Source organism: Hemiscyllium ocellatum, unplaced genomic scaffold, assembly GCF_020745735.1.
Source record: "Hemiscyllium ocellatum isolate sHemOce1 unplaced genomic scaffold, sHemOce1.pat.X.cur. scaffold_1191_pat_ctg1, whole genome shotgun sequence".
NCBI lineage: Eukaryota > Metazoa > Chordata > Chondrichthyes > Orectolobiformes > Hemiscylliidae > Hemiscyllium > Hemiscyllium ocellatum.
The window spans coordinates 62,915-86,128 of NW_026867702.1; the positions used below are offsets into that span (position 1 = coordinate 62,915).

Below are 23,214 nucleotides of genomic sequence, written 5' to 3' on the forward strand. Positions count from 1 at the left end.
CCAGAAATGGAAAAGACTGAAGGGGGAAGTCAGCGGTAAATCTTTTGAAGAGGTTACAAAGGAGAGACCTCTGTCTGCAGCGGGAATGACCCCCACAGTAGCACGTCGAGGTGGACGACATTTAAGGAGAAGCTGGATACAGACGTCAGGGAGAAAGGAACTGAAGGGAATGCTGCTGTAAGGGAAATCAAGTGTGAGCAAGTGAAGGGGAGGTGCGTAGAGGCTCACATGGGTCAGAAATACTGAGAGAGACCAGTTGAGCTGAAGGACCTGACTGGAGACTCAATGGGACAGAGAGTGAAATCTTGGATCCACCTGCAAGAGAAGGAGAAACACGTGATTTACCTCCCAGGATTAAGCAAGTCCCGCAGATTCTGCAGATCACTTTATTGGTCAGAGCACTGAGTATAGGGGTTGGGGTCTGGACAGGACGTTGGTTAGGCCACTTTTGGAATACACAGGAACCTCGATTATCCAAAGGACACATGCAGGATGTATTTCAGTCGCTTGACGATTAGATCCCTTACAGTGTGGAAACAGGCCCAACCAGTCCACACTGACCCTCCAAAGTGTAACCCACCCAGACCCATTTCCCTCTGACTAATGTACCTAACACGACGGGCAATTTAGCATGGCCAATTCACCCTGACCTGCACATCTTTGGACTGTGGGACGGAACCGGAGCACTAGGAGGAAACCCACGCAGACGTGGGGAGAATGTGCAAACTCCACACAGTCTGTCGCCTGAGGCAGGAATGAAACCCGGGTCCCTGGTACTGTGAGGTAGCAGCGCTACCCACTGAGCCACCGTGCTGGTTCATCTAATTCTGGATAATCGAAGTTCCTCTGTATTATGTGCACTTCTGGTCTATCGGAAGGATGTTCCCCCGTGTGGACCCGCTGGTGGATCTGGAGGCCGGACGAGTGGGGGAAGCCCTTGCCGCAGACCAGGCAGGTGAAGGCCCCCTCACCGGTGTGGACCTGCTGGTGCCGCAGCAGGTTGGACGACTGGGTGAAGCCTTTGCCGCAGACGGAGCAGGTGAAGGGCCGCTCCCCGGTGTGGACCCGCTGGTGCCGCAGCAGGGCGGACGAGCGAGTGAAGCCCTTGCCGCACAACGAGCAGGTGAAGGGCCGCTCCCCGGTGTGGACCTGCTGGTGGGTCAGCAGGGTGGACGACTGGGTGAAGCCCTTGCCGCAGACGAAGCAGGTGAAGGCCCCCTCGCCGGTGTGGACCTGCTGGTGCTGCAGCAGGTGGGACGACTGGGTGAAGCCCTTGCCGCAGACGGAGCAGGTGAAGGGCCGCTCCCCGGTGTGGACCCGCCGGTGCTTGAGCATGTGGGACGAGTGAGAGAAGCCCTTGCCGCAGTCGGAGCAGGTGAAGGGCCGCTCCCCGGTGTGGACCCGCCAGTGCTTGAGCAGATGGGACGAGTGAGAGAAGCCCTTGCCGCACACCGAGCAGGTGAACGGCCTCTCCCCGGTGTGGAGCCGCTGGTGGGTCAGCAGGTGGGACGAGTGAGAGAAGCCCTTGCCGCAGACGGAGCAGCTGAACGGCCTCTCCTCGGTGTGGACCCATTGGTACGAGAACAGGTTGGACGACTTGGTGAAGCCCTTGCCACAGACGGAACAGGTGAAGGGCCGCTCCCCGGTGTGGACACGCTGGTGGGACAGCAGGTGGGACGAGTCAGAGAAGACCTTGCCGCAGACGGAGCAGGTGAAGGGCCGCTCCCCGGTGTGGACCCGCTGGTGGGTCAGCAGGTGGGAGGACTGGGTGAAGCCCTTGCCGCAGACGGAGCAGGTGAAGGGCCGCTCCCCGGTGTGGACACGGCGGTGGATCTCCAGCACGGAGGGGGAGCGGAATCCTTTCCCGCAATCCCCACACTTCCACGGTTTCTCCATGGCGCGCGGAATGCCTCCTGAGACTTCCTTTCCCCACAGTGGGCAAACTGGCTCAGGCACGTGCCCCTGTGGTTCAGGTAAAGACGATACTTTAAGAGCCTACTGAAGCAGACAAAAACGTTCAAAGAATTTTCCCCTTCTGGACTGAAAGAGGGACGTCTCTCCTGTCCCACGAATCAAGGGGCTCTGTCAGACCTTCACATGGTACTCAGTTGGGGAGCTCTACCTGCAAAGCTGCTCTTCTCATATCCTGTGAAAAGGGGATTACAAAAGTCATTGCTGCCTGCACACAACAGGAATTCAGAACAGATCATTCTAGTTTCTGTAGAACTTCCCTAAAACAATCAAGTTACAATATGCAGATGCCAGTGTTGGGCTGGGGTGTACAAAGGTAAAAAAAAAAATCACATCACCAGGTTGTAGTCCATTAGATTTGTTTAGAAGTTTGAACTTTCAGAGCTCTGCACCTTCATCAGGTAGCTAGTAAAACCTCCAGGCCAAAAAGACAGCAGATGCTGGAGATCAGAGTGGTGCTGGAAAAGCACAGCAGGTCAGGCAACATCCGAGGAGCAGGAACAAAAAAAATCAACGTTTCGGGCAAAAGCCCTTCATCAGGAATGAGGACACTTTCCTCATTCCTGAAGAAGGGCTTATGCCCGAAACGTCGAATCTCCTGTTCCTTGGATGCTGCCTGACCTGCTGAGCTTTTCCAGCAACACATTTTCAGCTCTGATCTCCAGCATCTGCAGGCCTCATTTTCTCCTATAACCTAGAGTTGTGTGATTTTTAACTTTAAAAAGTGTTGCAAATCTCCACCCCACACACACACCCCCCTCTCCCTCTCACACACACACACACACACACACACACACACACACACACACACACACACACACACACACACACTTCAATTCTCACTCTGCTGTCTCTGATATTACCCATCCCCCAGTATTGTCCAGAAAGGGACTTATTACCTAAAAAAGCTGTAAATCTCCATCCCACATACTCTTTAACTCTTGCTGTACCTAATATCCCACCTCCCTCCCCATGCTCCAGCAGGGTCTGACTGATGCTCATTGACTGAGCCACACTCACCTCTTCCTGGACACAGGGACCCTCCACACCAACACAACATCAGCTCCCCTTAACCGCCCCCCCGCAACGGCGCATGTGCAGGAGCAACCGGTCACGTGAATCGAGGGACCGCCGTCGTCACAAAGGCCGCGCGTTAATTGGAATGAGCGCCCGCCCGTGCGGCGTTGCAGCCTTTCCCATTGGTCCACCTCGCCGCGCGTCACGCGGCGGCGCTGGTCTTTGTGACGCCCACGCCCACGTGACCTCTCTCCTCCTCCACCACCCCCAACGCGCCCCTACCTTCACCTCGACACGGGGAGGCATGACCAATGGGGAGCCTTGGAGGACCGGAAGGAAGGCTGGTCCTCCTACCAATCAGAGCATCCCCTCATTGTCTGAATGCGGAAGTTGGATCATGAGCTCCTGCTGCTCACTCTCTCTCTCTGAATGAAGATTGAGTGTTACCCCAGACTGCACCAACCTCTGTGAGTACAGCACCCTCTCTTCTCACCCCTCCTAATCCATTTCTTTTCTCATTTTGGGATTAAACTGTTGGTTTGTAGGAAGTGAAGTGAAAGGAGGTGAACTCAGGAAAGGTGCATATGCTGGATGCATTGGTCTAGATCGCTGTCTCTGTCCCTCTGTCTCTGTGTGTGTCTGTGTCTCTCTCGTGTCCTTCATCAGGAATTGCGGAGGGGGAGGGGGGTGGAAAGGGTGCTGAGAGATAAATAGGAAGGTGGGAGTGGGGCTGGGGGTAAGGTAGATGCAGGTTGGGGGGGGTGATGGCGACAGGGTGGAGCAGATTGGTGGGAAGGAAGATGGACAGGTGGGACAGTTCAAGAGGGTGGTGCTGAGTTGGAGGGTTGGAGCTGGGGTGGGAGGGGGGAGGGAATGTGAGGAAACTGGTGAAATCGATGTTGATGCCATGTGGTTGCAGGGTCCTAGGCCACCTGATACCTGGAGGAAGAATGCCTCTGCATTGGGACCCTCCAACCATACAGGATCAATATTGATTTCACCAGTTTCCTCATTTCCTCTCCCCCCCGCCCCCCCCCCAGCCCAATCCCTGATACAACCCTCGAACTTGGGATTGTTCTTTTGAACTGTCCCACCTATCCATCTGCCTTCCCATCTATCTGCTCCACCCTCCGTCTGACCTGTCACCTTCTTCCCCCGCTTTCATCTACCCATAGCATTCTCAGCTCCCTTCCCCCAGTCCCACCTCCCTCCCATTTATCTCTCAGTCCCTTTGGGCCCACCCCACATTCCTAATCAAGGGGTTATGCCCAAAACATCAAACCTCCTGCTCCTCAGATGCTGGCTGACCTGCTGTACTCTTGCAGCACCAGACATTTTGGTGCTTATTTGTCTGGATGTTCTGATGTGACCCATTCGCAGATGTGAAGTCACATTTGAGAAAAACTCCTTCATGGAATGTGGGCTTTTTTTTTGGCAAGGCCAACAATGTTTTCGTCCCTAACTGCCCTTCAGACAAGAGGATTGCCAGACTTTAGGGGGCATTTTAAAAGTCAAGCACGTGAGCCATCATATGCAGGCAGCACCAAGTTAATGCTAGCGGGTTTCCTTCCCTGAAGAGCGTTATTGAATCAAATGGGTTTTCAGAAAAGTTTCATTCTCTCAATGACTGAGACTAGTTTTCAATTCAGATTTAAAAAAAATAAACTTAATTTCCCCAAGGTTTGTTTTTACTGGTATTTGAACCCATGAGCCCAGATTATTTGCCTGGGGCCTCTGGATTGCTGGTCCAGTGTTGTTGTTATAACATCACTGACTCGCCTGGACAGCATTGAGAGTCATACAGATGTATAGCACACAAAGATACCCTATGTGCAACTGGTGCATGCCGAGCACATAGCCAAAATTGATCTAGTCCGATGTGCCAGCACGTCCCTCCACACCCTTCCCATTCATATTCCCATCCAGATGCCTTTTAAATGTTGCAATTGTCCCAGCCTCCACCACTTCCTCTGGCAGCTCATTCCATACACGCACCACCCTCTGACTGACAAAGTTGCCCCTTAGGTCCTTTTTATGTCTTTTCCCCTCTCACCTCTAGTTCTGGACTCTCCAGGGAAAAGACCTTGTCTATTCACCCTATCCATGCCCCTCATTATTTTATAAACCTCAAAAAGGTCACCCCTCAGCCTCCGATGCTCCAGGGAAAACAGCCCCAGCTTATTTAGCCACTCCCTATAGCTCAAACCCTGGCAACATCTTTGTAAACATTTTCTGAACCCTTTCAAGTTTCGTTTAACTGTACAGTAAAAGTCATACTGGACAGGGATATATCATAGTGTTACTATGCAATATGTATTTATTTACGACTGTATAAATTTGATTTATAATTATTTCTAGTTATATCATAGTGTTGTAGCCATGTTATGTATTCAAAGTTTGGGAGAAGATTTGTAGCTCGGCGGCTCATTGTTGTGGTTCTGTTTGCCGAGCTGGGAATTTGTGTTTCAGACATTTCGTCTCCTGTCTAGGTGACATCCTCAGTGCTTGGGAGTCGCCTGTGAAACACTTCTGTGTTGTTTCCTCCGGCATTTATAGTGGTTTGTCTCTGCCGCTTCCGGTTGTCAGTTCCAGCTGTCCGTTGCAGTGGCCGGTATATTGGGTCCAAGTCGCGGGGGGGGGGCAGATAACTAGGTTAGCAAACTGCATGAGGGTGGCATGATGGCTCAGTAGGTAGCACCGATGCCTCATAGTGCCAGGGACCTGGGTTCAATTCCAGCCTCGGGCGACTCTCCGTGTGGGTTTCCCCGAGTGCGCCGGTTTCCTCCCACAGTCCAACCTTGTGCAGGTGAGGGTGGGTTGGCCGTGCTAAATTGCCCAGAGTGTTCAGGGATGTGTAGCTTAGGTGCACGTGTCAGGGGTAAATATAGGGGAATGGGTCTGGGTGGGATACTCATCACAGGGTCAGTCTGGACTTGTTGGGTCGGTATGGATTTGTTGGGCCGAAGGGCCTGTTTCCACACTGTAGGGGTTCTAATTCTTAACTTTTCTTGGAGCTAGATCTGCCAAATGTCAGGAATCAGAAACATTGGGAGGGAGCGTATTAGGTACGGCAGTAGGGAGAGTGTGTGGGATGGAGACTCACAGGTTTTGGGTTATGGGCATGGAATGAATATTCCGTGAAATCGATCTGTTAAACTCTGAGATTCTACGTGATACTGACAGCGATGACTTTCTAATTTACAGGCTTTCACAGGAGGATTTACCTGCATCTCTTGAACTAATTGCCTCAGCCAGCTTGACTCATTGGGACTGGAATTTTATCGATCTTTTGAGTGGAGAAGGAGGATTGTCCCGCCTGCTTCCAGAGATCTGACTGGTAAAGCACTGAGATGCCGCTGTTCGAGGGTGGAGGGAGCTTTACCGGAGCGGAGAGTTAGCCAGCCGGCCACCCACAGCAGAGTGGGACGTCAGAGGGAGCGTCGAACCTGGAGGGAGGCCGCGCCGTGGGGAAACCGTGGAAGTGTGGGGAATGCGGGAAGGGGTTTCGAGTCCCCTCTGAGCTGGAGATCCACCGGCGCGGTCACACCGGGGAGAGGCCGTTCTCCTGCCCCGAGTCCGGCAAGGCCTTCATTGGGTCCTCTAAGCTGCTGAGGCACCGGCGGGTCCACACCGGGGACAGGCCGTACCCCTGCCCCGAGTGTGGCAAGGCCCTTCACCCAGCTGTCCCACCTGCAGACGCACCGGCGCCTCCACACACCAGGGAGAGGCCTCTCACCTGCCCCAGGGGCGGCAAGGCCTTCAATCGATCGCCGACCCTGTGGACGCACAGGCGCCTTCCCAACGTGATCGCACGGAGTTGAAGTCTGCAGCGAATCCCACCCAGGACTGGGGGGGGGGGGATCGTGCCCGTGGGGGGTATTGTGCCCCGTTCGAAGACAGTGGGTGAAGCGGGAAGGGAGCGAGGCTTCCTTTCTGCCGGACTGGCCGCTCTCGCTCCCTTTGCTTCCCGTGGGACCGATGCTGTTTGAGGCTGGGACTGCACGTTCCCCGGGCCAAAGATCTGCAGGAGCTGAGGAAGTGCACTCCTTTCACACCGGATGGTAAATCATGTTTGTCCCATCTATTTCAGTCTTAAATACCCTCCGTGACCTGGCCTCCCAGCCTCCTGTGGCAGTGAATTCCACAGATTCCCCACTCTCTGTCTGAAGAGGTTTCTCCTTATCTCCGTTCTAAAAGGGCTAAGGCTGTGCCCTCGGCTCCTGGTCTCTCCTACCAATGGAAACATCTTCCCAATGGCCACAGATAGATCAAAGTCAAATACAATAGCCTCTATTCCATTGAGTGTCCAGCACACTTTATAACACTTTGTAAAATCAGGAGGGCCATTGATGAGGTGAGTGACAGGTGTCTTTTCCCGATAGAATAAAGAATATTCCAGCACAGGAACAGGCCCTTCAGCCCTCCAAGCCGACACCGATCCAGATCCTCTATCTAAACCTGCTGCCTATTTTCTCAGGATCTGTATCCCTCTGCTCCCTGCCCTTTCATGTATCTGTTGAGATACATCTTAAATGACGCCATTGTTCCCGTCCCTACCATCTCCGCTGGCAACACATTCCAGGTACCCAGCACCCTCTGCGTAAAGAACTTTCCATACATATCTTAAATCTTTCCCCTCTCACTTTGAACTCATGACCCCAGGTAACTGAGTCCTCCACTCTGGGGAAAAACATTTCTTGCTATCCACCCTGTCTATACCTCTCATGATTTTGTTGGTTTCAATCAGGTCCCACCTCAACCTCCGTCTTTCCAATGAAAATAATCCTGATCTATTCAACCTCTCTTCATAGTTAGCATCCTCCATACCAGGTAACATCCTGGTGTACCTCCTCTGCACCCTGTCCAAAGCATCCACATCCATTTGGTAATGTGGCGACAAGAACTGTACGTGGTATTCCAAATCTGGCCAAAACAAAGTCTTGTGTAACTGTAACATGACCTGCCAACTCTTGTACTCAATACTCTGTCCGATGAAGGAAAGTGTGCCATATGCCGCCTTGACCACTCTACTGACCTGCATTGCCATCTTCAGGGAACAATGGGCCTAAACACACAGATCTCTCTCTACATCAGTTTTCCCCAGGACTTTTCCATTTACTGTATAGTTTGCTCTAGAATTGGATCTTCCAAAATGCATCACCTCACATTTGTCTGGATTGAACTCCATCTGCCATTTCTCTGCCCAACTCTCCAGTCTATTCTCCATTCTGCTGTATTCTCTGACAGTCCTCTTCACTATCTGCTACTCCACCAGTCTTAGTGTCAACTGCAAACTTGCTAATGAGGCAACCTACACCTTCCTCCAAATCATTTAGATATATCACAAACAGCAGTGCTCCCAGCACGGAGCCCTGTGGAACACCACTGGTCACCGTCTCAGTTTTGAGAAACTCCCTTCCAATACTATCCCTGTCTCCTGTTTCCCAACCAGTTCTCTATCCATCTAGCTAGAATACCCTGGACCCCATGTGATTTCACCTTTTCCATCAGCCTACCGTGGGGAACCTTGTCAAATGCCCAAGTAAAGTCCATGTCTATGACATCTGCAGCCCTTCCCTCATCAATCAATTGTGTCATTTCCTTGTAGAATTGTATTAAGTTGCTAAGACATGACCTTCCCTGAACAAAACCATGCTGCCTATCACTCATAAGCTCATTTTCTTCCAAATGTAAACAGATCTTATCCCTCAGTATCTTCTCCAGCAGCTTCCCTACCACTGACATCCAGCTCACAGGTCTGTAATTACCTGGATTATCCCTGCGACCCTTCTGAAACAAGGGGAAAACATTATCAATTCTCCAGTCCTCTGGGACCTCACCTGTGTTCAAGGAAGCTGCAAAGATATCTGTTAAGGCCCAAACTATTTCCTCTCTTGCTTCCCTCAGTAACCTGGGATAGATCCCATCAGGACCTGGGGACTTTGACCACCTTAATGCCTTTTTAGAATACCCATCACTTCCTCCTCCTTATGCCGACTTGCCCTAGAGTATTCAAAGATCTATCCCTAACCTCAACATCCACCCTGTCCCTCTCCTCAGTTAAACCTGACACAAAGTACTCATTAAGAATCTTGCCCATTTTCTGACTCCACACACATCTTTCCTCCTTCGTCCTTGAGTGGGCCCACCCTTTCTCTAGTTACCCTCTTGCTCCTTATATATGAATAAAGGGCTTTGGGGTTGTCCTTAACCTTGCTCGCTAAGGATATCTCATCGCCCCTTTTAACCCTCTTAATTCCTCATTTCAGATTGGTCCTACTTTCCCGTTATTCTTCCAAAGCTTTGTCTGTCTTCAGTCGCCTAGACCTTATGTATGCTTCCTTTTTCCTCTCAGCAAGTCTCACAATTTCACCTGTCATCCATGGTTCCTTAATCTTGCCAATTCCATCCCTCATTTTCACAGAGACATCTCTCTCCTGAACTCGAATCAATTCTCTTTAAGAGCCTCCCAAATATCGAATATGGATTTTCCTTCAAAAAGCTGCTCCCAATCCACACTTCCCCAGCGCCTGCTGAATTTGGGTATAGTTGGCCTTTCCCCAATAAGCACTCTTCCTTTCGGACCACTCTCGTCTTTGTCCATGAGTATTCTAAACCTTACGGAATTGTGATCCCTATCCCCAATGTAATCCCCACCTGAAACTTCACCCACATGGCCGGGTTCATTCCCCAACACCAGGTCCAATATGGCCCCTTCCCGAGTTGAACTATTTACATACTACTCTGGAAACCCTCCTGGATTCTCCTTACAAATTCTGCTCCTCTAACAGTAAGTGAATCCCAGTCAATGTTGGGAAAATTAAAATCTCCTCTCACCACCACCTATCCTACATCTTTCCATGATCTGTTTACATATTTGTACCTCAATCTTACGCTCACTATTGGGAGGCCTGTAGTATAGCCCCAACATTGTTACTGCACCCTTCGTATTTCTGAGCTCTGCTGAAAATGTGTTGCTGGTTAAAGCAGAGCAGGTTAGGCAGCATCTAAGGAATAGGAAATTCGACGTTTCGAGCATAAGCCCTTCATCAGGAATGAGGCGAGTTTGCCAAGCAGGCTAAGATAAAAGGTAGGGAGGAGGGACTTGGGGGAGGGGCGATGGAGATGTGATAGGTGGAAGGAGGTCAAGGTGAGGGTGATAGGCCAGAGCGGGGTGGGGGCGGAGAGGTCAGGAAGGAGATTGCAGGTTAGGAGGGCGGTGCTGAGTTGAGGGAACTGACTGAGACAAGGTGGGGGGAGGGGAAATGAGGAAACTGGAGAAATCTGAGTTCATTCCTTGTGGTTGGAGGGTTCCCAGGCGGAAGATGAGGCGCTCCTCCTCCAGCCGTCGTGTTGTTATGTTCTGCCGGTGCAGGAGTCCAAGGACCTGCATGTCCTCGGTGGAGTGGGAGGGAGAGTTAAAGTGTTGAGCCATGGGGTGGTTGGGTTGGTTGGTCCAGGCGTCCCAGAGGTGTTCTCTGAAGCGTTCAGCAAGTAAGCGGCCTGTCTCCCCAATATAGAGGAGGCCACATCGGGTGCAGCGGATGCAATAGATGATGTGTGTGGAGGTACAGGTGAACTTGTGGCGGATATGGAAGGATCCCTTGGGGCCTTGGAGGGAAGTGAGTGTGGAAGTGTGGGCGCAAGTTTTACATTTCCTGCGGTTGCAGAGGAAGGTGCTGGGAGTGGAGGTTGGGTTGGTGGGGGGTGTGGACCTGACGAGGGAGTCACGAAGGGAGTGGTCCTTGCGGAACGCTGATAGGGGAGGGGAGGGAAATATATCCCTGGTGGTGGGGTCCGTTTGGAGGTGGCGGAAATGACGGCAGATGATACGTTGTATACCGAGGTTGGTGGGGTGGTAGGTGAGAACCAGTGGGGTTCTGTTTTGGTGGCGGTTGGAGGAGCGGGGCTCAAGGGCGGAGGAGCAGGAAGTGGAGGAGATGCGGTGGAGGGCATCGTCAATCACGTCTGGGGGGAATCTACGGTCCTTGAAGAAGGAGGCCATCTGGGCTGTGCGGTGTTGGAACTGGTCCTCCTGGGAGCAGATGCGGCGGAGACGAAGGAATTGGGAATATGGGATGGAGTTTTTACAGGGGGCAGGGTGGGAGGAGGTATAGTCCAGGTAGCTGTGGGAGTCAGTCGGTTTATAGTAGATGTCTGTGTTGAGTCGGTCGCCCGAGATAGAGATGGAAAGGTCTAGGAAGGGGAGGGAGGAGTCTGAGACAGTCCAGGTGAATTTGAGGTTGGGATGGAAGGTGTTAGTAAAGTTGATGAACTGTTCAACCTCCTCGTGGGAGCACGAGGCAGTGCCGATACAGTCATCGATGTAGCGGAGGAAAAGGTGGGGGGTGGTGCCAGTGTAGTTGCGGAAGATGGACTGTTCCACATATCCTACGAAGAGACAGGCATAGCTGCGGCCCATGCGGGTGCCCATGGCAACTCCTTTAGTTTGGAGGAAGTGGGAGGATTGAAAAGAGAAGTTCTTCAATACACGGAAGATAACAAATGTTCATCAAATTGATTCCTGAGAGGAGAGGATTCATGGATCAGGAGGGATCGAGTCGATTGGCAATGAATTCAATAGGTTTGAACAGAATGATGGGGAATCGCATGGGAACCGATAAAATTCCAGGAGGGATGGGTTCAGATTGTTGGGACATTGGGGCCAGTTCTGGGGGTGGAGGGGCTATTACAAATCAGACGAGCTACACCCGGGCCAGACTGGAACCAATATCCTTGGGGTTGCTTTTGCTAACGCTGCTGGGGAGGGTTTAAACTAATGTTGCGGGGGATGGGAAACAAATGAGGAGGTTCGTGGTCAGGAAGGAGGTAGTAACTAAAGCCTGTAAGGAGCGAGATAATAAAGTCAGTGTGACAAAGGGGAAGAGTCACAGGGAACAGATGATGAACACAAAGGGACAGGTGGTCTGAGGTGCATTTGTTTTAATGCGATAAGTGTAGTAGGTAAGGCAGATGAACTTAGGGCTTGGAGTCGTACCTGGGAGGATGATGTTATTGCTAATACTGAGACTTGGTTGAGGGAAGAACAAGATTGGCAACTAAATATCCCAGGATATCGATGCTTCAGGTGGGATGGAGAGGGAGGTGAAGGAGTTGTATTACTGGTCAGAGAGGCTATCACAGCTGTGCTGAAGGAGGGCACTATGAAGGACTCGAGCAGTGAGGTCATATGGGAAAGGTCCTGGGGAAAACTGATGTAGAGAGAGATCTGTGTGTTCAGGCCCATTGTTCCCTGAAGATGGCAATGCAGGTCAGTAGAGTGGTCAAGGCGGCATATGGCACACTTTCCTTCAGCGGACAGAGTATTGTGTACAAGAGTTGGCAGGTCATGTTACAGTTATACAAGACTTTGTTTCGGCCAGATTTGGAATACCACGTACAGTTCTGGTCGCCACATTACCAAATGGATGTGGATGCTTTGGACAGGGTGCACAGGAGGTACACCAGGATGTTACCTGGTATGGAGAATGCTAACTATGAAGAGAGTTTGAATAGATCAGGATTATTTTCATTGGAAAGATGGAGGTTGGGGTGGGGGGGGACCTGATTGAGGCCAACAAAATCATGAGGGGTATAGACAGGGTGGATAGCAAGAAATGTTTTTCCCCCAGAGTGGAGGACTCAGTTACCTGGGGTCATGAGTTCAAAGTGAGAGGGGAAAGATTTAAGATATGTATGGAAAGTTCTTTACGCAGAGGGTGCTGGGTACCTGGAATGTGTTGCCAGCGGAGATGGTAGGGACGGGAACAATGGCGTCATTTAAGATGTATCTCAACAGATACAGGAAAGGGCAGGGAGCAGAGGGATACAGATCCTGAGAAAATAGGCAGCAGGTTTAGATAGAGGATCTGGATCGTTGTAGGCTTGGAGGGCCGAAGGGCCTGTTCCTGTGCTGGAATATTCTTTATTCTATCGGGAAAAGACACCTGCCACTCACCTCATCAATGGCCCTCCTGATTTTACAAAGTGTTATAAAGTGTGCTGGACACTCAATGGAATAGAGGCTATTGTATTTGACTTTGATCTATCTGTGGCCATTGGGAAGATGTTTCCATTGGTAGGAGAGACCAGGAGCCGAGGGCACAGCCTTAGACCTTTTAGAACGGAGATAAGGAGAAACCTCTTCAGACAGAGAGTGGGGAATCTGGGGAATTCACTGCCACAGGAGGCTGGGAGGCCAGGTCACGGAGGGTATTTAAGACTGAAATAGATGGGACAAACATGATTTACCATCCGGTGTGAAAGGAGTGCACTTCCTCAGCTCCTGCAGATCTTTGGCACGGGGAACGTGCAGTCCCAGCCTCAAACAGCATCGGTCCCACGGGAAGCAAAGGGAGCGAGAGCGGCCAGTCCGGCAGAAAGGAAGCCTCGCCACCTTCCCGCTTCACCCACTGCCTTCGAACGGGGCACAATCCCCCCACGGGCACGATCCCCCCAGTCCTGGGTGGGATTCCCTGCAGACTTCAACTCCGTGCGATCACGTTGGGAAGGCGCCTGTGCGTCCGCAGGGTCGGCGATCGATTGAAGGCCTTGCCGCCCCCGGGGCAGGTGAGAGGCCTCTCCCTGGTGTGTGGAGGCGCCGGTGCGTCTGCAGGTGGGACAGCTGGGTGAAGGGCCTTGCCACACTCGGGGCAGGGGTACGGCCTGTCCCCGGTGTGGACCCGCCGGTGCCTCAGCAGCTTGGAGGACCCAATGAAGGCCTTGCCGGACTCGGGGCAGGAGAACGGCCTCTCCCCGGTGTGACCGCGCCGGTGGATCTCCAGCTCAGAGGGGACTCGAAACCCCTTCCCGCATTCCCCACACTTCCAAGGTTTCCCCACGGCGCGGGCTCCCTCCAGGTTCGACGCTCCCTCTGACGTCCCACTCTGCTGCGGGTGGCCGGCTGGCTAACTCTCCGCTCCGGTAAAGCTCCCTCCACCCTCGAACAGCGGCATCTCAGTGCTTTACCAGTCAGATCTCTGGAAGCAGGCGGGACAATCCTCCTTCTCCACTCAAAAGATCGATAAAATTCCAGTCCCAATGAGTCAAGCTGGCTGAGGCAATTTGTTCGAGATGTGCAGATAAATCCTCCTGTGAAAGCCTGTAAATTAGTAAGTCATCGCTGTCAGTATCACGTAGAATCTCAGAGTTTAACAGATCGATTTCACGGAATATTCATTCCACGCCCATAACCCAAAACCTGTGAGTCTCCATCCCACACACTCTCCCTACTGCCGTACCTAATACGCTCCCTCCCAATTTTTCTGATTCCTGACATTTGGCAGATCTGGCTCCAAGAAAATTTAAGAATTAGAGCCCCTACAGTGTGGAAACAGGCCCTTCGGCCCAACAAGTCCATACCGACCCTGTGAAGAGTATCCCACCCAGACCCATTCCCCTATATTTACCCCTGACACGTGCACCTAAGCTACACATCCCTGAACACTCTGGGCAATTTAGCACGGCCAACCCACCCTCACCTGCACAAGGTTGGATTGTGGGAGAAAACCGGAGCACTCGGGGGAAACCCACACGGAGAGTCGCCCGAGGCTGGAATTGAACCCAGGTCCCTGGCACTGAGGCATCGGTGCTACCTACTGAGCCATCATGCCACCCTCATGCAGTTTGCTAACCTAGTTATCTGCCCCCCCCCCTCTCTCTCTACCATATTGACAGACCAAGATGTGGGGGGGGAGGGGAAAGAGAATCAGAGCAAGAACTTTGCTTTGGTAACAAGACCTAGAACATGCTCGCTCTGAGGATGACTGTAGTGGAGTCGATCAATACCCAAGTGAGACTGGAGGGACCCTATAGAGGAATACACTTACAGGACTCTGTGGATATAGAGAGGAATGAGTCTGACTACATTCATCCACAGAGTCAGCATTGAGCCCAGTATTCTCCTGTCCTGTAACGGGTATGACTGGAAATACATAACATGTTGTGGTTCTGTTCGCCGAGCTGGGAGTTTGTGTTGCAGACGTTTCGTCCCCGGTCTAGGTGACATCCTCAGTGCTTGGGAGCCTCCTGTGAAGCGCTTCTGTGATCTTTCCTCCGGCATTTGTAGTGGTTTGAATCTGCCGCTTCCGGTTGTCAGTTCCAGCTGTCCGCTGCAGTGGTCGGTATATTGGGTCCAGGTCGATGTGCTTAGTGATTGAATCTGTGGATGAGTGCCATGCCTCTAGGAATTCCCTGGCTGTTCTCGGTTTGGCTTGTCCTATAATAGTAGTGTTGTCCCAGTCAAATTCATGTTGCTTGTCATCTGCGTATGTGGCTACTAAGAATAGCTGGTTATGTCGTTTCGTGGCTAGTTGGTGTTCGTGGATGCGGATCGTTAGCTGTCTTCCTGTTTGTCCTATGTAGTGTTTTGTGCAGGCCTTGCATGGGATTTTGTACACAATAAGGACTGCACAAAACACTACATAGGACAAACAGGAAGACAGCTAATGATCCGCATCCATAACACTACTGTTCCTGATGAAGGACACGAGAGCGAGAGAGACAGAGACAGCGACCTAGACCAATGCATCCAGCATATGCACCTTTCCTGAGTTCACCTCCTTTCACTTCACTTCCTACAAACCAACAGTTTAATCCAGAAAAGAAATGGAATAGGAGGGGTGAGAAGAGAGGGTGCTGTACTCAGAGGTTGGTGCAGTCTGGGGTAACACTCAATCTTCATTCAGAGAGAGAGAGAGAGCAGCAGGAACTCATGATCCAACTTCCACATTCAGACAATGACGGGATGCTCTGATTGGTAGGAGGACCAGCCTTCCTTCCGGTCCTCCAAAGCTCCCCATTGGTCATGCCTCCCCGTGTCGAGGTGAAGGGAGGGGCGCGGTAGGTAGAGTACGGGAGAGAGGTCACGTGGGCGTCACAAAGAACAGCGCCGCCGCGTGACGCGCTGCGCGGTGGACCAATGGGAAAGGCTGGAACGCCGCACGGGCGGGCGCTCCGTCCAATCAACGCGCGGCCTTTGTGACGACGGCGGTCCCTCGATTCACGTGATCGGTTGCTCCTGCACATGCGCCGTTGCGGGGGGTTAAGGGGAGCTGATGTTGTGTTGGTCTGGAGGGTGTCTGTGTCCAGGACGAGGTGAGTGTGGCTCAGTCAATGAGCATCAGTCAGACCCTGCTGGAGCATGGGGGAGGGAGGTGGGAATTAGGTACAGCGAGAGTTAAAGAGTGTGTGGAATGGAGATTTACAGCTTTTTTAGGTAATAAGTCCCTTTCTGCACAATACTGGGGGATGGGTAATATCAGACACAGCAGAGTGAGAATTGAAGTGTGTGTGTGTGTGTGTGTGTGTGTGTGTGGGGTGGAGATTTGCAACACTTTTTTTTGTAGATTTTTTATTGAAATTTAACATTTTTGCAAATTTACAAAAATAAACAAAACTCTCAAATACAAACATTGATGTACAATTAAATCATATATACAATAGTCATAATTTAACAAAGAAAAGAGAAAGAAAGAAAACAAAAAAAGAAAAACAAACGAAAAAAGAAAGAAAAAAACACTCAACTTTCTACTAATCTAACCTATAACTAACCAGAGTGTCTACCTAAGTCTCTTACATGCTCGGAATGTATAAACATCAAATATAATAAAACCCGTATTCGCGCAGGATTCCTCTCCCAAGGGGCCCCGGAGCAGCCCGGTCTGAAATCTTCACTAAATAAAAGCCCTTGTTAGGATAGCCGAAATATCTGCATTTATATAATTCAAAAAGGGCTGCCATATTTTATAAAATAATTCAGTCTTTCGGTGCACCATATTTGTGAGGAAGTCAAGGGGGATATATTCCATAATTAATCTGTGCCAATTTGAAAGTCCAGGGGGGCCCTCAGCCACCCAGTTCACCAAAATATTTTTCCTTGCACAGAAAGAGAGAATAGAAAATAGTCTCTTCCCATGCATATCCAGAGATGAGAGGTTCGAAAAGCCCAAAAGGAGAGATACAGGGTCCACCCTAATGTCCGTTCCTAAAATTTCTGTCAGGGTATTTGCCACTTTAGTCCAGTATCTGCGGATTTTCTGACAAGTCCACAGACAATGTACAAGAGTACCCACCTCTATTTTGCATTTAGGACACATTGGAGATGCTCCTGCCTTAAATTTTGCCAGTCGAGCCGGAGCTATATGGGCCCTATGAAGTATCTTTAGTTGGATAGCCTGAGTTCTGTTACAGATAGCAATTCTTCTAGCATTTTCCCAAATGTCATTCCACATATCCTCAGAGATTTCTAGCCCCAAGTCCTGCTCCCATGTTTTAAGCAGGTCATCCATGTCTCCTGAGACTCCATCATGTAGCAAATGGTATATAGTACTAACGGAGGATGCCCCCGCTGGTCGTAAGACATTACGTTCTCTGTCTGATTTATAAAGACTATCTATTAATGTAGTCTTCCTCTGTATATAATCTCGAACTTGGAAGTATCGAAAGAGATCCCCATTAGGTATTCCGAATTTCAGACGCAGCTGCTCAAAGGACATCAGGATCCCATCTTTAAATAGGTCCCCTAAGCATGAGATGCCCCTGGATCTCCAGAGTTTAAAGGTGGCATCTGTAATCCCCGGTTGGAATCCCCATGCGCCTACTATTGGTGCATGGGGGGATGTTTTATGTGAGTTACCCTCATTTTGCCGCATTATATTCCAGGCCTTAATTGTGTTTAATATTATGGGATTTTTACAGTGGTCTGTAATGATTTTCCTCTTATCTGAAAATAAAAGGTTAATAAGTGGGTATTTTACTTGGGAGGCTTCGATATCCAGCCAAATTGATTGTGGATCAGATGAAACCCAATCAGCTATGTAACTTAGTAGGGAGCTTAACTGATATTTCCTAAAGTCTGGGAAGTCCAGTCCTCCCCTTGCCTGTGGAAGCTGTAGCTTCTTCAGCTTAATAAGGGGCCGTCTATGGTTCCAAATAAAGCAGCCCAACCAGCCATATAATTTACGTAGGGCTAGCCTTGGCAGCATCAGCGGGAGCATTCTCATAGGATATAAGAGACGGGGCAGAACATTCATTTTAATTAATGCTATTCTCCCTACCCAGGAAATCGGAAGGTCTCTCCATCGCTGGAGGTCCTGCCTTATCCTTTCCATTAATTGTACAAAATTAGCCCTATACAGCTGATCAAATACTGGCGTGATAAAAATACCTAAATATAAGAAGCCCTCCAGGGACCAACGGAAGGGAAAAGGGGATCCGTCCATTAAGTGGGGTATCATAGCCAGACCACCCATTGGCATGGCTTCCGATTTTGAAAAATTAATTTTATAGCCTGAGAATGCACTAAATGTATTAATAACTTGAATTAGACGAGGCACTGACATTAAAGGATTACTGAGGAATAAGAGAACGTCATCTGCATAGAGGGTAATTTTGTGTTTACCTGTACCAATCCTCGGGGCCGTTATATTAGGATCAGTCCGGATGGCTTCTGCTAATGGTTCGATTATCAGTGTAAACAACAATGGTGAGAGAGGACATCCTTGACGGCAGCCCCTACCCACACTGAAGCCATCCGATCTTAACCCATTAGTAATAACAGCTGCTTTGGGGTCACTATACAATGTTGAAACCCATTTGGTAAACACCTGTCCAACGCCAAACCTTTCCAATGTGTAAAATAAATATGACCATTCAACCCTATCAAATGCCTTTTCCGCATCCAATGAAATTACTACTCCTGGTATCTTTCCCTGATGACAGGCTTGGATCATATTCAAGACCCTTCTGATATTATTGGATGATCTGCGGCCCTTAATAAATCCCGTCTGGTCCTCCTTTATAATATATGGCAGTACCCTTTCTAGTCTTAGTGCTAACATTTTTGAGAGAATTTTAAAGTCTACATTTAGTAAGGATATTGGTCTGTAAGATGCACAATCTTCTGGGTCTTTTCCTTTTTTGAGGATAAGAGAAATATTTGCTTCTTTCAGCATGGGCGGGAGACAGACCTGACTATGCGCAAAATTATACATATCCATAAGTGGGTCAACCAATATTCCTGTAAATTCTTTATAGAATTCAGCTTGAAAACCATCCGGGCCCGGTGCTTTTCCGCTCTGAAGTTGCCTAATTGCCTCAAGTATTTCTTGGACTGTTAAAGGGATATTTAGGGCCGACACCTGTTCCGGAGTCAGGCCCGGGAAGGTCAAATTTTTAAAAAATGACTGCATCCTCCTAATCCTATCTTCACAATCCTGCGATCTATATAGTTCAGAATAAAATTCTTTAAAGGTCGCATTGATCTTTTTATGATCATGAGTCAGGGTACCTGTACTTTCCTTGATGGTTGGAATAGTTTGAGGGGCTTTCTTTTTCTTTGCAAGAAATGCTAAGTATCTACCCGGTTTGTCGCCATATTCATATAATCTTTGTTTCGCAAATAATATTTCCCTTTTAGCCGTTTGAGTAAGCACGGTGTTTAAAGCTGTCCTAAGAGCTGTAATCCTCTGCAATTTTGTGATAGAAGGTCTATCAGCGTATGCTGTTTCGGCTGCTTTTAGGCGAGCTTCGAGCAGACGCTGTTGCTCTCCCTTCATTTTCCTCTGGGTCGCTGAATAGGAGATGATCAAACCTCGTGCATAAGCTTTGATGGTCTCCCACATCATTGACGGATTGCTAGCCGTACCAGTATTAATTTCTAAAAAAGTTTTAAGTTCTTGGGAGAAGTACTTTAAAAATTTGCTATCTTTTATCAGGAAGGGGTCCATATGCCAATGCCGAGCAGATGTCCCATTGTTCTTTACCTTAGTTTCCATGTATACAGCGGCATGGTCAGAGATTGCTATAGTACCTATTTTACAGGTTGCTATAGAGTTTAGAAAAATCGATGGGGCAAAAAACATATCAATTCTTGTGTGACATTTATGTGGATTAGAGTAGAAAGAAAAATCTCTACCCTGTGGATGGAGACATCTCCATACATCTACCAATCCTAATTCTTTATTCAGGTCCACCAGTTGTCTAGATCTGGGAGATACTCCAGCGGCACTCTTGGGAATCCTGTCTATTTCCGGATCCATAATACAATTAAAGTCTCCCCCTATAATTGTATGACGGGCACCAAAGGCCATCAGTTTTGAAAAAGCTTCCGTTATGAATTTAAAGGGGTGTGCCGGGGGCAGTATACATTTAAGATCCCATATTCCTCTCCATTTATGAGGGCTTTAATCAAAATATATCGTCCAGATTCGTCTTTTATCTGATTTAGAATTTTCAAAGGGAAGTTGAATTGGCCAAGCTAAATTGCCCGTAGTGTTAGGTAAGGGGTAAATGTAGGGGTATGGGTGGGTTGCGCTTCGGCGGGTCGGTGTGGACTTGTTGGGCCGAAGGGCCTGTTTCCACACTGTAAGTCTAATCTACCCAAAAAAAAATATAATATAAAGCTAGAGTTAACAGTGAACACCCCACCCCCACCCACACCTAAATATATTTGGGAATATGAATACCATATATAACTATAAGATTACAATCTCAACATGTAATACTTAAATATAATACCACAAAATAACAGGGGAAAGAAAAACAACCCCGCTCCTAAAAACAGAAGTAAAATAGAATAAGGTAACCACCTCTCCCCATCAACATTAACCAAACGCCCCAATATATATATATATATACACATACACACACACATGGGGGGAAAGATAAGAAAAGATGAAGGGATGTAAACCAAAATAATGGGAAAGGCAGACCAGCGTCCACAATCTCTTACAGTTTATTTAAGAGAGTCCAAGAATTCCTTAGCCTTCTCCGGTGATCCGAAGTTATATATGGATCCTTCGTGGCTAAGGCGTAGCGTCGCTGGATATCGTAAGGAGTACTGGATATTTAAGTCCCTTAAACGCTTCTTCGCCTCATCGAATGCCTTCCTCTTTCGGACCAAAGCTGGGGAGAAGTCCTGGAACAGCATGATCCTGGATCCTTTGTGGGTCATAGCTTGGGGATCTTTTCCCAGATTTCTTGAGGCTTCCAGGAGCATCTGCCTCTCCCTATAGCTCTGCAGCTGGAACAGGACCGGGCATGGGCGCTGGGTTGAGCCGGGCCCACGTACTGTGACCCAGTAGGCCCATTCTACCCTTACCTGGCCTGATCCATTATGCAGATTTAAAAGTTGTGGCAGCCAATGCTCTAAGAATGCTGTCAGCTGGCCTCCCTCTTCCTGCTCGGGCAGGCCCAACAACCGAATATTTTTTCTACGACATCGATTTTCGAGGTCATCAATGTGGTTTTCTAGGTTCTGGACTCGATTCTCGAGAAAACGGATGTGGTCGGCTGTTGATTTTATCCCAGTGTCTGAGGCTGCGGCCTTCGACTCCACCTCTCTGACTCGGCACTCCAATTCCTGAATGTCTCTGCCCTGCTTCTGCAGCTCGGCTGATAGTGCTTCTCTGCTCTGCCGAGACTCATCGATAAAAGCATCAATCTTCGCCTCCCACCTGGCAAACATCTCCTCAAAGCTCATCTTCATTGGTAAATCTCCTGAAGTAGCTGAAGACACCTTTGTTGCAGCTGAAGAGGGAGAGGGTGGGGGAGGGGTCCCTGCTTTCTTAGAGCCGCCTGTTCCTTCCCTTTACTCATTTTCCAGCTAGTATTAGACTATTTAAATGTACTAATAGGTAACTATTTAAGGTTAACAACTATTATAAATGGTTTAGTGAATGTGGTGGGGGTGGATAGCCCACTTTTCCCAAGTTTTGGGTAGAGCACTGTGGACTCAGTCTTGCTGGGTCGCCGCCATCTTGGATCCCCCCGCAACACTTTTTAAAGTTAAAAATCACACAACTCTAGGTTATAGGAGAAAGTGAGATCTGCAGATGCTGGAGATCAGAGCTGAAAATGTGTTGCTGGAAAAGTGCAGCAGGTCAGGCAGCATCCAAGGAACAGGAGATTCGACGTTTCAGGCCAGAGCCTTTCTTCAGGAATGAGGAAAGTGTCCTCATTCTTTCCTCATTCCTGATGTAGGGCTTTTGCCCGCAACATTGATTTTTCCTGCTCCTCAGATGCTGCCTGACCTGCTGTGCTTTTCCAGCATCTGCTGTCTTTTTCGCCTGGAGGTTTTACTAGCTACCTGATGAAGGTGCAGAGCGCTGAAAGCTCAAACTGCTAAACAAATCTAATGGGCTACAACCTGGTGATGTGTGATTTTTTTTACCTTTGTACACCCCAGCCCAACACTGGCATCTGCATATTGTAACTTGGTTGTTTTAGGGAAGTTCCAAGAAACTAGAATGATCTGTTCTGAATTCCTATCGTGTGCAGGCAGCAATAACTTTTGTAATCCCCTTTTCACAGGATATGAGAAGTGCAGCTTTGCAGGTAGAGCTCCCCAACGGAGTACCATGTGAAGGTCTGACAGAGCCCCTTGATTCGTGGGACAGGAGAGACGTCCCTCTTTCAGTCCAGAAGGGGGAAATTCTTTGAACGTTTTTGTCTGCTTCAGTAGGCCCTTAAAGTATCGTCTCTTCCTGAAGCACAAGGGTACGTGCCTGAGCCAGTTTGCCCACTGTGGGGAAAGGAAGTCTCAGGAGGCATTCCGCGCGCCATGGAGAAACCGTGGAAGTGTGGGGATTGCGGGAAAGGATTCCGCTACCCGTCCATGCTGGAGATCCACCGCCGTGTCCACACCGGGGAGAGGCCGTTCAGCTGCTCTCAGTGCGGGAAGGGCTTCACCCGGCTGTCCATCCTGCTGACCCACCAGCGTTTCCACACCGGGGAGAGGCCGTTCGCCTGCTCCGAGTGCGGGAAGGACTTCAGCGACTCCTCCAGCCTGCTCAAGCACCGGCGGGTCCACACCAGGGAGCGGCCCTTCACCTGCTCCGTCTGCGGCAAGGGCTTCACCCAGTCGTCCAACCTATTCTCGCACCAGCGGGTCCACACCGGCGAGCGGCCGTTCAGCTGCTCGGTCTGCGGCAAGAGCTTCACCCAGTCATCCAACCTGCTGACCCACCAGCAGGTCCACACCGGGGAGCGGCCCTTCACCTGCTCGGTGTGCGGCAAGGGCTTCACCCACTTGTCCACCCTGCTGCGGCACCAGCAGGTCCACACCGGGGAGGGGGCCTTCACCTGCCTGGTCTGCGGCAAGGGCTTCCCCCACTCGTCCGGCCTCCAGATCCACCAGCGGGTCCACACCGGGGAGAGGCCGTTTACCTTTCCCGAGTGCGGCAAGGGCTTCAGCGACTCCTCCAACCTGCTGTCGCACCGGCGGCT

General features: G+C 49.9%; 1 protein-coding gene across 1 annotated transcript in view; it reads right to left on the reverse strand.

Moving 5' to 3' along the window:
• Positions 1-222: 222 nt before the first annotated feature.
• Positions 223-23,214, reverse strand: part of LOC132809438 (zinc finger protein 271-like) — a 37,205-nt gene continuing 14,213 nt past the window's right edge. The window contains exons 3-4 of the mRNA XM_060822557.1: positions 13,660-13,680; positions 223-1,894 (exon numbers count right to left, since the gene is read on the reverse strand). Of these exons, the coding sequence (XP_060678540.1) occupies positions 793-1,894; positions 13,660-13,680 (1,123 nt within the window). The 3' untranslated portion in view covers positions 223-792. The remainder of the gene's footprint in view (positions 1,895-13,659; positions 13,681-23,214) is intronic.